We start from the raw sequence: 14,897 nt of genomic DNA, 5'->3' as shown, positions 1-14,897 counted from the left end.
GGTTCTAGCATTTCATATTTCCTAGTTCCTACTGCATGAGTTCAGATGTATTAATCCATGCACTTAAATATTAATGTTCTGATTTTATTGAAACACTTGTACTGTAATAGTTTCTTTACTATTGTGATCAAAAATATTTAATCTCAATTCTGAGGCTGCTCTGTAAATAGTTTTCAAATAAACAATAACACATAGCAACTTCTGATCAATCCATATCAATTTCAGACTTAAAATAATACATTGATGTAAACCATGTCCACTTCCAGTTAAACCACGCCCACTTCCGGGTTATGCCACGCCCATTCCGAGTACAGATACAGATAATTTAGTTGGTTGAACAGATACAGATACAGATACAGATAGTGGTGTACTCGCTCATCCCTACGCCAAAGCCTCATTGCTGACTTTAACAAGTCTCATCTACAAATATGATCCCTCATGAAGTTACTACTTTACACCAGAAGATAGAGGAGATGTGTAACCTTCAGGCTGAGCAAAGTTTGGGAGTTTTTAGAGTTTGAAAAACGCCTCTCGCCTAGAGGCTCCCAGTCGGGGAGAGGAGGAGATGCGCGCAACATGAAGAGTGCAAATATTAGAGAAAATGTATAATTGCTGGCAGGTCTGGTCTTTGTTGACTGATCACGTTGTATGGTAATGACTGACTCTGATTATGAAGCAGAATATTGACTCTGATGAAGAAATTCACTCATCCAGCCAGGACGATTGACGCTGCTGCAGCATCAGACAGCCGGTGCTGCACGAGAGGTGTGTGGAGTTTACAAGCTCCAAACGTTGGGTTTGATGTTGGTTTAACCTTCTTTGGGACGTGATTGATGTAGAAATGATGGTAAAACACCGCTAACGTGACAGACGTAGCGACAATGTTAAAAAAACGCCGTAAAAAGAGGCAGAGGCAGATGCCGATGCGTCAAGTGTGCCACATAATCATAAAAAAAGTAAAATATAAAATTTAAAAAGAGCTTTATATATTTATATATAAATAAAAACTTTCAGAATATAATGAAAATTTCTAAATAACGTAAAAATACAAAGGAACATCTGTTGGTCAGGCTGAAAAGTTTAGGAGCTACTGCTCTGTGAATTTTGTTTTTTAAATATATTTTATGTGCAGTTTTTTAGGGCTTTTAATGATTGGTTTGCTGAAAATAATTGAATGTTTAGCATAAAGCATGAGGTTTTGGTTAGTACTTGATTGGGAGAATAACAAATGACTGATTTAAATAGTGGGGTTCCTCTGTCAGTGCGCCCCAGGGCAGCTGTGGCTACATTGTAGCTCATCTCCACCAGTGTATGAATGTGTTTGTGAATGGATGAATAATACACTGTAGTGTAAAGCGCTTTGGAGTCCTTACTCTGAGAGGCGCTGTACAAGTGCGGATCATTTATCATTTATAGTGTTGATCAGGCAGAGCTTTGTTGCCAGCGTTCCACTGCATAATGGCTTCAAACACGTATATAATAGTTTTTACGTACACAAACTGACTGAGCTCTAGTTAAGGCGCTTGCAATAGTTTGTGTATGTGTGTGTGTGTGTGTGTGTGTGTGTGTGTGTGTGTGTGTGTGTGTGTTTGGGTACATTGGAACTTTGTCCCCCCCAGTTTGAAAATCCTATCTGCGCCCCTGCACTGAGAATGTGTTAATTTGGCAAAAAAGAATTAAAGATGAGAGAAGACCAGAAGTCTGGGATGTATTAGAGGTGATGGAGGACGAGGATCAATAACACCTCGGTGACAATTTTTTTCACAAAACATCTCCAGATGACAATTCCAAGTCAAACCTTTTCTCATTTTAAACCAATCCAAAGCTTTCATCAACAGCAGCTTGATTACAATAAAACACAGAAGCTTCTCATTTTATGGAAATACTTCACAATCACATAAATTGTGAAACACACTAAAAGATCTGTCTCCAGTTAATGGACAGAGACACACAGCTTCAACACAACCGAGAAATAAAAAGAAAGAAACATCTGGATGCTTAGGAGCACAAGTAAATTCACACCTTCGAGGAACAATAACACTGACATGTTTTCTAAAAACACTCAATGCCATGTAAAATCTGTCTGCCCCTCTTGTGTGTGAGCTTTGGAAATATTCAGCTGGGCACCGACAGACAGCAGAACAGCCAACGACAAATAAAAAGCTGCTGCCAAGAAAACCCTGAAAAGCCGAGATTAGATGATAGCATCTGTACAAAAACTAAAATAAAAACAGACGTGGGTTAGATGATTTCTTGGGTGTAAATAAAAATAATGAGGAAATCACAAAGCACCAAGTCTGCATGATACTGAAAGAAAAATGCTGTGACATTTCACACAGTAAATGGGTGGACTCCCGTGCAGAAGACCCGGGTTCGATTCTGGATGTGAACATAGTTTATTTAGAGATTATTTTTTACATTAATGGTATATTTTTTTACAGTAAGATGCCCAAATGTTTATTTGAGACTCGCCGAACGGCATTGAATTCACAGATAAAAAAGATGTGGGTTCAACTTTCATTTTGGAACAATTTTTTCAAGCAAGGGAAGGGAATGATCTGAGCATGCAGGAGGACTGACCCATCATAAACCTTTGTCGGCTGTGCTGAAGAGTAAGGTGCCGAACCAAATTCTTTAATTAGCTGCGTGTTCACCTGTCCTCTGTCCTCCGGGCCACAAACACACACACACACACACACACACGGGACTGTCTCAGCTGTTATTTTCGTTAAGGAGTGTAAATGTACAGCGCACGCGCTTCGTGCACAATCCTACTATTGAAGCTGCCGTTACGCTTTTGGCCTGAGGGGGCAATCGCGAGCATAAAAATTCAAAACTCTGTAAAGTCCCTTTAAAACTAAAATCATTTTGATATGTTATTGCACAGATAAGCTGTATTGTTGAATCCCAGCAGTATGGGGTCTTTGGTTTGTTTGTTCTATTTTGTTCCTAGCTGGTATTAATTTTCTCTCTGTAGGGGAGTTCCTGCCACCACCCCCAGTTTCGGCTACTGAACGTCATCAGCTTATCTGAAAGTAAGATTTAAAAGATCCTATCATCTTTGGTGATCTCACGCCAAAAAAACATCCTTTGTTCTAATGGTGAAATTTAAGCTGATCTTTAACCTGCTGACCTCTATAACTTTATTCCTATTCCTACTTCCAAAGAAACCCCTGTGCAGAGTCCTTCAGACACGTAAGTGAAGTTGCCCCCCCCCCCCCCCCCCCACCACCACCTTCTTCGAATCTAACAAAACTGGTGTCAAACATTTGTGCTACGTTTGTGCTGGTTTGTGCTGCAATATAATAATACTATATCCATAATAATAAATAAAAAAGTAATAACTATAAGGGTCATGCTGGAACGAAGAAGAAAAACTATACATATTTACAAGAAAAAAACACAACATCACACCTTTCTGCATCTAATCAACACAATGACTCCCACACAATAGAGGCTAATGATGCAAACAAACCATTAGGAGGTAGGGAGGAGGTGTTTTGCAGGTGACAGTTTCTGCTTGTCAAGCAACAATAGACAGCTACAATAAGATCGACCCTCCTATATTCAAGAAACCAAAGAAGTCCAGTTACCTTCATTCAAACCCAATTTGAATTACCATGCAGATGCCTCACTCATTCATGCCAGGTGTGTGACTGCAGGTAAACACTAGTGTTTGAAAGGGGGTTTGACCTAGGATAACCTTTGGAAACTTTTATTTATATCTTTTAAATGACAGCAGCACAAATATATATATATATATATATATATATATATGTAACAGGTGTGTACAACAAGAGAAGCAATTTTATATTCCATCCAAAATCAGTTGTTCCTTTCTGTGTGTATTTATCTTCTTGATATACAGATTGTATTTTGTTTTGGCGGGGAAGCTTTTATTTTTTTAACCCACTGGATGTCATTTCCGTGTTGGCGCTCTTTTCCCTCAGTTCACGCTTAGCTGCGCTTGGGAGAGGTAAGTTGAGTTGAGTTGTGTCACATTTGAATGTGTTAATGTTATAGAAAACACTTTCAACTTGCATTAAGTAACTCTACAGCCTGTTTAATGTTTTTATCCATCCATTTTGGGGTTTTTGGGCGGTTTTTTTTATTCAGTGCAGTGGCTGTAAGTTCATGTAACCTTTATCAGGCTCCTGCGCCATTGTGGTTTCTTTTTGTTCTTTATTGAAGGTGTTTGTGAGGAGACCTGTGTTACCGAAGTGCTGCACTGAAAGTATTCTTGTTTTAAACAGGTATGTAAGTGAGTTTTGCATTGGTTGGCTGTAAAATATATTGTATCCACGGTTGTTAATATTTTAGTGCCAAAGTTTTGATGGTAGTTTGTTCTATAAATTATACACAAAAATAAGTTATCAGGCAGATTTTTTTGTTTGGTTTATGTGCTGTATTTTATTTTAAGATTCCCCAATAAAATAGTGATTTGATTTTATTGAGAATTGTAAGGAGTTCGCGCTTAGCTGCGCTTGGGAGAGGTGTTCGTGAGGAGACCTGTGTTACCGAAGTGCTGCACTGAAAGTATTCTTGTTTTAAACAGAATAAACCTGCCTGATTGGCTGCAACCCTGTGGTGGTTCTTGTCTGCTGTCCCCTTGGTCCACGACACACAACGCAGATACAGAGAGACAAGGGAGGGGTCGGCTACAGTGGTGCCGTGACCCGGATTCTTCACTGCTCCGAACAGGTCCATCACGGTTCGTGAGGAGTGGGTCAATGTCAGCTGATCACTGGAGGTTGCTTGTTACATTTTTGTACCCGTAGCGACCGAAATATTCTATCAGGTGACTGTGAAGTATTTAACTAAAAGGGTTTCAAGGAATACCAAAGTAGGGAAGGAATTCGGTCTATTGTATTTTTGGTTTTGTGTTAAGAGTCCTAACACAGGGGGAAAAAAAAGGAAAAAAAATGTACATATATATCTGTGAAAATGACCTATGTTAAAAGCAAAGCTGATGATGCCACAGGTCTGTTGAGTGGTTTGAACATTCCTGTGGGAAAAGGGAGAATGATTGAAGGTTTGCATTTCACTCCAGTAAGAAATACTACTGTTGCAGGCTCTCCAGCTTTTTGTTCTACACGGATGGTTGAAGACGCGACTACTAGTTATGGGCAAAACAGTGGGGTTTCTCATAGTTCACCTAGTGTTGATCCACCATTAAATGACCTGATCACAAGTATTGCACAGCAAGTTGGTCAGTCCATAATGGACCAGTTGAAAGGTGGATGTGGAGAAAGAGGAACCGTGGGTCTGCAACCCCGAGACAACTTGAACCAACCGTCAGGTGAACCCACTTACCTCAATTTGACTGGAGCAAAGTTAGTGATACAGCCGGATGTCAAAGAACCCCCTTTGTTCAGGGGAGATGGATCGGACAAGTACACCATCCATGAGTGGGAAGACATGATGAATGCATATTTCAGAAAGCGAGACACACCTGTTCATGAACAATATCCTGAGATTGTTTCTAAATTGATGGGCAGAGCTAAGGACATTGTGAGGATCACACTGAGAAATAGCCCTTCACTTAAGCCTCAAGAGAAGCCAGATGTTATCTACAGCATCCTCCGGCAACATTTTAGCGAGATGCCTTACTCATGCATGCCCATGGCTGACTTCTACAATACCGTGCCAGTAGTGGGAGAGACACCACTAGATTACTGGGTACGACTGAATAAGGCGGTTGACGTGGCAGAAGAAGCCTTGAAGCGTTTAGGACGGCACATAGACAACTCTTGCCAAGAAGCAGCTATGATGTTTGTTAAACATTGCCCAGACCCAGCCCTTGCTGCCATTTTGAAGTTCAAAGTACCTGACAGATAGACGGCTGGTGAAATCCAGGAGCATGTGGATCGTTTTCAGATGGAAGCAAGAGAACAGGAGTTTTCAAAGTCAAAGTATACTAAACTGGCTGCAGTTCACACTCAGGCTCCCTATTCCAAACCTTTACCATCAGGCTCTCACCCAAGTGATGTACAGACACAGCAAGAAGCTGGAGCAGCTGTTCAGCAACACTGTAATGACAGCTGCATGAAGACATTAATCAGTCTCTTTGAATGCACCCTCACACAGAACAGTCAGATTGCAGACAGACAGATCTTACCTGGACAAGCGCAGCACAGAGCCTGCCGGGTTTGTCAGTCCAGGGATCATTCCACTGTCACACACTGCAGACAGAAACGTTTGTGCTTAGCATGCTTTGAGCCAAACCACTTTAAGCGGGACTGCCCCAATCGTTTTGGGGCCAAAGGTGAACATGCTTTTCCATCACAAGATCCCCAACATTTAAACTAGCTGGCCTGCACTGGATGAGGGGTGATGTGGGCTCAGAAGGAAAAACCCTCAGAAGCAATGATATTGAGCAGCAATATGTAAAGGCGTGTGCAACAGCGCCAGTTGGTGCTAAGGTGATAGCTCAAAACACACAAAAAGTTGAACCCTTTGATGAACTGTTTTACACCACTGTGACTCTTAACAACAAGCATCAACTGCGGGGGATGCTTGACTCAGGTTCTATGGCATGCACATTGAGCGAAAAGGCGGAACAGATGATGAAGAGTCAGGGGTTGCTCTCAGATCCTATCCCATTCTCTCAGGAGATTGTTCTCATTGGCTGTGGCGGAACTCTCAGCAGACCTCGTTGCATATTTGAAGTGGAAATGAAACTGTATGGAGAAACATGTGTTGTTCCTGTGCTGGTAGTCCCTGGTCAGAGGGATGATTTAATCGTAGGAACAAATGTTATAAGGTTTCTCATGCACCAGCTTAAAGTCACTGACAATTATTGGCGTTTGATGTCCAGTCCCAGCCTACTCCCAGAGTGTGAGCAGTTCCTTGATATGATGGCAAGTACTTCCCGATGGAGAGGTGGGAGCCTCCCAGGGAAGATTGGTACGGTCAAGCTGCAGCAGTCAACCACCCTGCTAGCAAGGACTGAACACCTAATATGGGGTAAGCTGCCAAAGGATGTTCCCATGTCTCCAGGGAGTACAGTAATCATTGAACCAACCTAATCTAAATCAGTGCCTCGGAACATCATGGTTGCTCGTATTATAACACCATTGTGGGGTGACCGGTGGGTCCCTTTGAAGGTTACCAACTTGTTGGACAAACCCATCACCCTGAAAAGAAATAGTAAGCTGGCAGATGTTTCCCCCTGTCTAGCAGTGGAAGATTTCGAAGTTTTTCAGAACATCAGTCAGGTTGAAAACAATACTCCAGAGGAGGAACCTGCTGAAGACCGACCCACAGATCTGAAACAGCGGCTGCACCAGGCTGGTCTCGGCGAAGTGAATATTGACTTATGTCATGCTGATGATGCAGGAAAAAGGAAACTGGTTGAGCTGCTTGAGAAATACAATGACATCTTTTCCAAGCATGCTCTAGACTGTGGGAAGGCAGAGGGTTTTGTACATCGCATCCGACTTGTTGATGATCGTCCATTTCGCCTTCCATACCGCCGGATCCCACCAGCTATTATCAAAAGCTACGCCAGGTTCTGTCTGAAATGGAGGAGCAGGAGATAATAAGGAAGTCAGTGAGCGAATATGCCTCACCTCTTATACTGGTTTGGAAAAAGGATGGCGGTCTAAGAATTTGCACGGACTTCAGATGGCTTAAAGCCAGGACATCCAAGGATGCGCACCCACTGCCACACCAGTCAGACTGTCTAGCTGCTCTTGGAGGCAACATCTACTTCAGCACCATGGATCTGACCTCAGGATTCTACAACATCCCTATGGCAGAGACGGACAAGAGGTACACAGTGTTCACCACCCCTATGGGGCTGTGTGAATACAATCGGATGCCTCAAGGCTTGTGTAACAGTCCAGCCTCTTTTATGAGGATGATGCTCAGCATATTTGGGGATCTGAATTTCAGCAGTTTGCTGTGTTACTTAGACAACCTGCTTGTCTTTGCTTCAACTGAGGAAGAGTCCCTGCAGAGGTTAGAAGTGGTGTTCCAGAGGTTGCGTCTACATCATCTCAAACTAAGTCCCAAGAAATGTCACTTCATTAGATCGTCAGTGAAGTTCCTGGGACACGTCATCAAGGGCAGAGGTGTGGCTGTGGACCCTGAAAAGGTTGAGGTCATAGCAAAAATGACCAAGGCTGACCTTATGGAGGATGACAGGTGTACGCCTTCAGTCAGGAGAATAAAATCCTTCCTGGGGATGGTGTTCTACTATTAGCACTTCATTCCAAACTGCTCGTCCATAGCCAAGCCGCTGTTCTCTCTGACTGGTGGGCAGAAAAGGAAGGGCAGAGCCAAAACATCAACCAGTGCTGGATCTTACAGGAAGTTGAAACCATCTGATTGGACTGAAGAGTGTGATAGAGTCTTGTTGATTCTTAAGGATAAGCTGCTAAACTGTGTTGTCCTCGCACACCCGGATTTTTCACAACCCCTGATTTTATCTGTTGATGCTTCTCTGGATGGTTTGGGAGCTGTATTATCCCAAGTGCCAGCTGGTCAGGAGAAGGCTCGTCCCATCGCATTTGCTAGTAAGACGCTGAGCAGCTCACAAAGGAAGTACCCGGCCCACAGGCTTGAATTTCTGGCTTTGAAGTGGAGTGTATGTGAGAAGTTCAGTCATTGGTTGAGAGGTCAGACTTTTACAGTTTGGACTGATAACAATCCACTTACATACATCCTGACAAAACCTAAGCTTGACACACGTGAGCAGCGTTGGGTGGCCAAGCTAGCACCCTACACATTTGACCTGAAACACATCCCTGGCTCCAAGAACACTGTGGCCGATGCCCTCAGCAGGGACCCATTTGCAACCACTGTCAGTCACAGAATCATTCATGAGGGATACACTCGCCTCCTTAATGAAGCCGATGGTGTTAGCCAAGATGGAGTCAGAGACACTTTTCACCTGAAGGCTCAGAGTCAAGGAGTGAGGAAGACGGTTTGTGATGGTTCAGACATTACCAGTAGCTTTTCATCTTACCAGTGTGATGCAGTGGCAGTCAAGGCCCTCTTGGAGATGCACGACCAAGGGGATCTGGCCACTGAGCCACGGGCAGTAGAGCTAATCCAGGCTGCCCAAGATTTGGTTATGCCGGGACAGGACTCACTCCCAGTGTTTACTTTGGATGAACTACAGCAAGCGCAAATGCTAGATCCCAATATTTCAAAGATCTTGCCGTTTGTCATTCGGGGGAGGCGCCCGTCCAGGCGGGAAAGAGCAGGACTTGACTTTGGGGCTATGATGATCATCAAGCAGTGGGATAAGCTCAAGATCCGGAACGGGACCCTTTACAGAGTCACCCGGGATCCCCTGAGTAAACAAAGGAGACATCAATTTGTTCTTCCTGATATCCTCAAGGAAAGAGCTTTACATGGCATACACGACATAGCTGGACATCAGGGAATGGTGCGAACACTCAGCCTGGCGAGGCAGAGGTTTTTCTGGCCCAAAATGGATAATGATGTGAAGGAGTATGTCAAGTGTTGTCAGAGGTGCATCCTTGCAAAAACACCAGAACCTTGTGCTCGAGCCCCTCTCAAAAGCATAAGAACATCGGCACCCATGGATTTGGTGTGTTTGGACTTCTGGAGTGCGGAGGATAAGAACCAACATTCAGTTGACGTGTTAGTCCTGACCGACCATTTTACAAAGTTGGCCCATGCTTTTCCATGCTCAAATCAAACCGCTAAGCAAGTTGATAAGAAGTTATGGGACCATGTGTTTTGTGTGTATGGTTTTCCTGAGCGCATCCATTCCGATCAAGGAGCAAACTTTGAGAGTGAGCTTATCGCTGAACTGCTCGGGCTGGCAGGGGTTTCAAAGTCTCGCACCACGGTGTACCATCCCATGGGCAATGGGGGCACTGAAAGATTCAATCGCACACTTGGCAATATGCTCAGGTCATTGCCACTAAAGGAAAAACACAGATGGCCTGAACAAATACAGGCTTTGACATTTGCTTATAATGCTACAGTTCATGAGACCACAGGATTCGCTCCATTTCAACTAATGTTCGGTCGGGTCCCAAGACTCCCTGTCGATGTGATCTTTAAGCAGGTACTGAGTGATCCGGTGGTCGTTGATTACAAGAACTATGCCAAAGCGCTCATGTCACATCTCCATGAGGCAGTTAGGATTGCCCAGGCACATGCCATTGAGGAGCAAGATAAACAGGCAGAGGGGTACAACCGGAAGGTGAAAGGCACCTATCTAAGAGTCGGAGACAGAGTGCTGATAGCGAATAAGGGAGAGAGGGGAAAGAAGAAGCTGGCTGATAAGTGGAGCGCAACGGTCTATACGATTGTTGATAGAAATCCCCAGATGCATACTTACAAGCTGGATGATGGGCAAAGTAACCAAAAAGTGGTTCACAGGAACTTGATCCTTGATATCAGTTTCCTGCCTGTGGAACCTGCTGAGGAGGAGATCCCTACAGGCGGGTCAGAGGGGATGCCTGGCATGTCTGATTCCCTGTGTGGCAAGGTGGATAAACGAGGGCCCGGGCGGGATTCGATCCCCAGACTCCCAGGTGAGAGTCATACGCTCTAACCAGTCAGCCAAAGGGACATCCCCTTGGCCAAGGAGCCAGGGCGCATGATCAATCGGGACACTAACAGGACACTCACACTGTCACATCTTCCCCCCTCTTTCCACAAGCACGTCCTCGTGCTCCCGCGCAGTGTGCCACAAACTTCACATCCATGGACCTACTTGACAGTACTACATGGATCCTGTCAACAACGCCAAATGTGGCAAGGTGGATACACGAGGGCCCGGGCGGGATTCGATCCCCAGACTCCCGGGTGAGAGTCATACGCTCTAACCAGTCAGCCAAAGGGACATCCCCTTGGCCAAGGAGCCAGGGCGCATGATCAATCGGGACACTAACAGGACACTCACACTGTCACACCTGGACCCCTTGGGAGAAGAAAGCCTAAATGATGGAGACAGTGGATGGGAGGTGAACAGATTGGCTGACTGTGAAAATCAGGATCCCTTGCATCAAGGAGTATCGGGACTGAGCTTATCTAATCAAAATCCTTTAATACCACACGATGAGTCTGGACTCTCAGGTGAACTTGCTGAGACCCGTGTGGTGGGGGAGGAGTTATCTGCAGTGGATCAAGTCCCTTGTATAGGCACAGAAACTCCCCCTGTGGATTCAAATACTGGCATGGATGCACATTGCCATCCTGAAGGAGACATTGAACAGGTTGTGAGGACCCGGGTGGGCAGGGTCATTAAAAACGTGAATAGACTCATTGAATCCATGGCCCAAAGTCCTTGTGATTTCACTTTCGACACACTTAGTGAGTTCAAATAAATAAACCTCAGTAATCTCTTACTTAGTTCTAATTTTTTTTTGTTGCTTAGAGTTGGACACATGGCAGCTTCACCTGAGTGATTTGTATGAACTATTTCCTATGCATGGATCATGTATTCGATCCTTCGGTTTAAAAAAGTGGCACAGATATGTATGGTGTAAATGGCATCATGTTTTTCTGAGAGGGGCAGATGTCTGATCAACTTCTTGTCCATTCTGAACCTGCTTTGCAGGTGGCTTCCTAGCTGAAAGTTGTTCTTGGTTATAGCAGCTTTGTGCCTGTCTTTTGGTATTTTTCCATTCCCCAAGTACTTGAGTTATATAGTTTGTGGGTTTGGTCTGGATTTTGGAGGAATTTAGGAGGGGTGAATGTAACAGGTGTGTAAAACAAGAGAAGCAATTTTATATTCCATCCAAAATCAGTTGTTCCTGTCTGTGTGTATTTATCTTCTTGATATACAGATTGTATTTTGTTTTGGCGGGGAAGCTTTTATTTTTTTAACCCACTGGATGTCATTTCCGTGTTGGCGCTCTTTTCCCTCAGTTCACGCTTAGCTGCGCTTGGGAGAGGTGAGTGAGTTGAGTTGTGTCGCATTTGAATTTGTTAATGTTATAGAAAACACTTTCAACTTGCATTAATTAACTCTACAGCCTGTTTGTTTTTATCCATCCATTTAGGGGTTTTTGGGCAGGTTTTTTAATCAGTGCAGTGGCTGTAAGTTCATGTAACCTTTATCAGGCTCCTGCGCCATTGTGGTTTCTTTTTGTTCTTTATTGAAGGTGTTTGTGAGGAGACCTGTGTTACCGAAGTGCTGCACTGAAAGTATTCTTGTTTTAAACAGGTATGTAAGTGAGTTTTGCATTGGTTGGCTGTAAAATATATTGTATCCACGGTTGTTAATATTTTAGTGCCAAAGTTTTGATGGTAGTTTATTCTATAAATTATACACAAAAATAAGTTATCAGGCAGATTTTTTTGTTTGGTTTATGTGCTGTATTTTATTTTAAGATTCTCCAGTAAAATAGTGATTTGATTTTATTGAGAATTGTAAGGAGTTCGCGCTTAGGAGAGGTGTTCGTGAGGAGACCTGTGTTACCGAAGTGCTGCACTGAAAGTATTCTTGTTTTAAACAGAATAAACCTGCCTGATTGGCTGCAACCCTGTGGTGGTTCTTGTCTGCTGTCCCCTTGGTCCACGACATACAACGCAGATACAGAGAGACAAGGGAGGGGTCGGCTACACACACACATATATATATATATTTTTTTGCTGCACAAACATTGGACACCAATTTTGTTTGGTTTGCTTAATGTGGGGGGGCTGGTTGACCTTTTGACCTTGAACCTTTCACTAATATCTTTGAAGCAAAATCAGCACAAACATAGCACAAATGTTTGACTCCAATTTTGTTAGATTTGAGGAGGGTGTGTGTGTGTGTGGGGGGGGGGGGGTGCAACTTCACTTAGGTCCTTCAGACTCCTGTTTTCCAAACTCTCTCAGCTGGAAATCTCGGCTCTTCTCTACTGCTACTTGATTCTGGCCACTCTCACGCAGGATGTTCAACCGGAAGCTCTCAACTGCGCACCTTTGGCTAAATGGCAACACTTTTTCAGTCTGGCTAAAAGTCTGTTTAGTCTATCTCATAATCATGACAGTTATGTCATATTGAACAACTGTTGCATTTGATTCTAATTTCAATGATTCCGTTTCAGGTGGAGTTGCTGTGTGATTCCTGTGTCCTGTGGCCCATGACCTGTGTCAGCCCGGTTCTGGATGTGGCCTTGCTGAGTTCTCTGTAGCAAGGTGCTCGGCTATCTGGGAGGTGGTCTGAGTTGGTTCAGTGCTCTGTGGTGGCTGCTGGTTTCCTGGTGCTTGGGGCGGTTCCAGAGTGCACCTGATCGTTGGAGGCCTCACACTTCACATCCCTGCACACGCACGAACACATGCTTGTTGATGTTTGTTTGTGGTTTACATGTTCATAGTTGTTCATCCCAGGTTTTCTTGATGATTCCTAGAAATGTTTCTTCACAGATGCAGCAGCTGGTTGCTGCTTTTGATGTTGATTTCCTAGTTGTTTTTATTTTTCTCTTATTTACTTGTTTGTCCTCTATCAGCCCTCTTTATTCCAGATTGGTTCAGCATTTACATGCTGATGTGGCGATACATAACCCAAACCAATATTACAGTAACAAATTTTTATTCAAGGGGAACCTCGTACACATTAAGGCTCCTCTTGATAGAGCAAATCTGTTCAGCACATTCTGACAGACAGACCACCATTCTTCTGTCATGTTGCTGTACAGGACATTTTTAGAGTTTTTCTTTTTAAAGATAAATAGTATTACATTTAAAGAGCAATACTTTCACATATGTCGATGACAAGCTTCTAGCCTTGTTCACCTGATATTACAGTAAAAAAGAAAAGATGTTGTGGATTCTTAGGGTTACAAGAAAAAACTCGTTCTTGTTACTGGCCTTTATAAAACACTGCTCCGGTATGCCAGCTGGTGTCGAATTACAGATGCTGCTGCTGCAATTTTAGCTGGCGCAGACTCGGCAACCTCGTTGCTCACTGATTGTAAACAAAGACTTCTTTTTGGTAACACTTTACAAAAAGAGAACGAGCCCCCGCACTGTGAGAACAAACATCTCAGCTCTAAAGCCGATCTTCATCCGCGTACGTCACGTCACGTAATCAGGGAGTAGAAAATCCATGTGTTAGGAGATCGTTTTGGGCCGCTGATGTAAAAAAAAGTGAGGTGCGGACCAGAAAAGCTTCTGCCGATCACAAGTCGACAACGGATTATGAAAGAACATTGTTACGTCCTCTATTGGTGGATATGGAGAAGGACGGGGAGTAACACAGAGGCATGTGTGTCAGTTGTGGAAATTGTAAACATAGATATATTAAAAGGATTTTAAAATGACAAAAAGCTCCAAATCTAAAAGTACTTAAACACATTGTTAAAATGGCCAAGGGTTTACGTTTAAAACAGACATCGAATGCTCCCAAACATTCACAAAACAAAGTCCACTGACTTAAACACAAGTTTGGGAGCCAAGAGGTAACCAGCACTCTGGTCCCTCGTCTGTTAAAAAAACTCTAAAAGCTCTTAAGCTTCACTAAGCTTAAAGAACTAAAACCCATTTAAAAGCCATTAAAACACAAACAAATGGAGCACATGAGAGAACTGGCACAGATCCAGTCCGTCCCTTCCTCCTGGCAGCTCTCCCTTTTACGCTGCTCAGGAGGTGATCAGCCCAAGTGAGTGCAGCTGTGCAGGTAGGAGCAGGAGGCAATGCACTGATTGTCCTCTGCAGTGTCAGATTTCTGAGGCAAACAGCAACAGCCGTAACAACATATAACACTTGAAACGCATGGATTCTTCCTGATGTAAGAGGTCAGTCTACTCTTTGTTTTGGTATAGTTTTGGCGTTGACATCATCCTAGAGCTCAACATTCTGTGACCCTTAAAAAAACTGATAACGCTAAAAAATGCTGGCAGAGAAGGGCTTTACTGATCAGGAAACAGCTGGCAGTGAATGAGTTAATAAACGGACTATGCACATTTTCCCTGGCA

The 14,897-nt window shown here is 43.6% G+C and overlaps 1 protein-coding gene across 5 annotated transcripts in view; it reads right to left on the bottom strand.

Moving 5' to 3' along the window:
• The window catches only part of LOC107372839 (ephrin type-A receptor 6), a 398,636-nt gene that overhangs the window by 71,617 nt on the left and 312,122 nt on the right, over window positions 1-14,897 (bottom strand). The window contains exon 9 of one of the 5 annotated variants that reach the window (XM_070543907.1): window positions 3,264-6,182. The exons of the other annotated variants lie outside the window; for them this stretch is intronic. Coding sequence (XP_070400008.1) covers window positions 6,176-6,182 — 7 coding nt within the window. The 3' untranslated portion in view covers window positions 3,264-6,175. Of the gene's footprint in view, window positions 1-3,263; window positions 6,183-14,897 lie in introns of those variants that run through there. 5 annotated transcript variants of the gene reach the window in all.

The sequence above is a fragment of the Nothobranchius furzeri genome, chromosome 14 (assembly GCF_043380555.1).
Source record: "Nothobranchius furzeri strain GRZ-AD chromosome 14, NfurGRZ-RIMD1, whole genome shotgun sequence".
NCBI lineage: Eukaryota > Metazoa > Chordata > Actinopteri > Cyprinodontiformes > Nothobranchiidae > Nothobranchius > Nothobranchius furzeri.
Note: the sequence above shows the minus strand (reverse complement) of the source record. Positions and strands in the feature narration are given on the sequence as shown.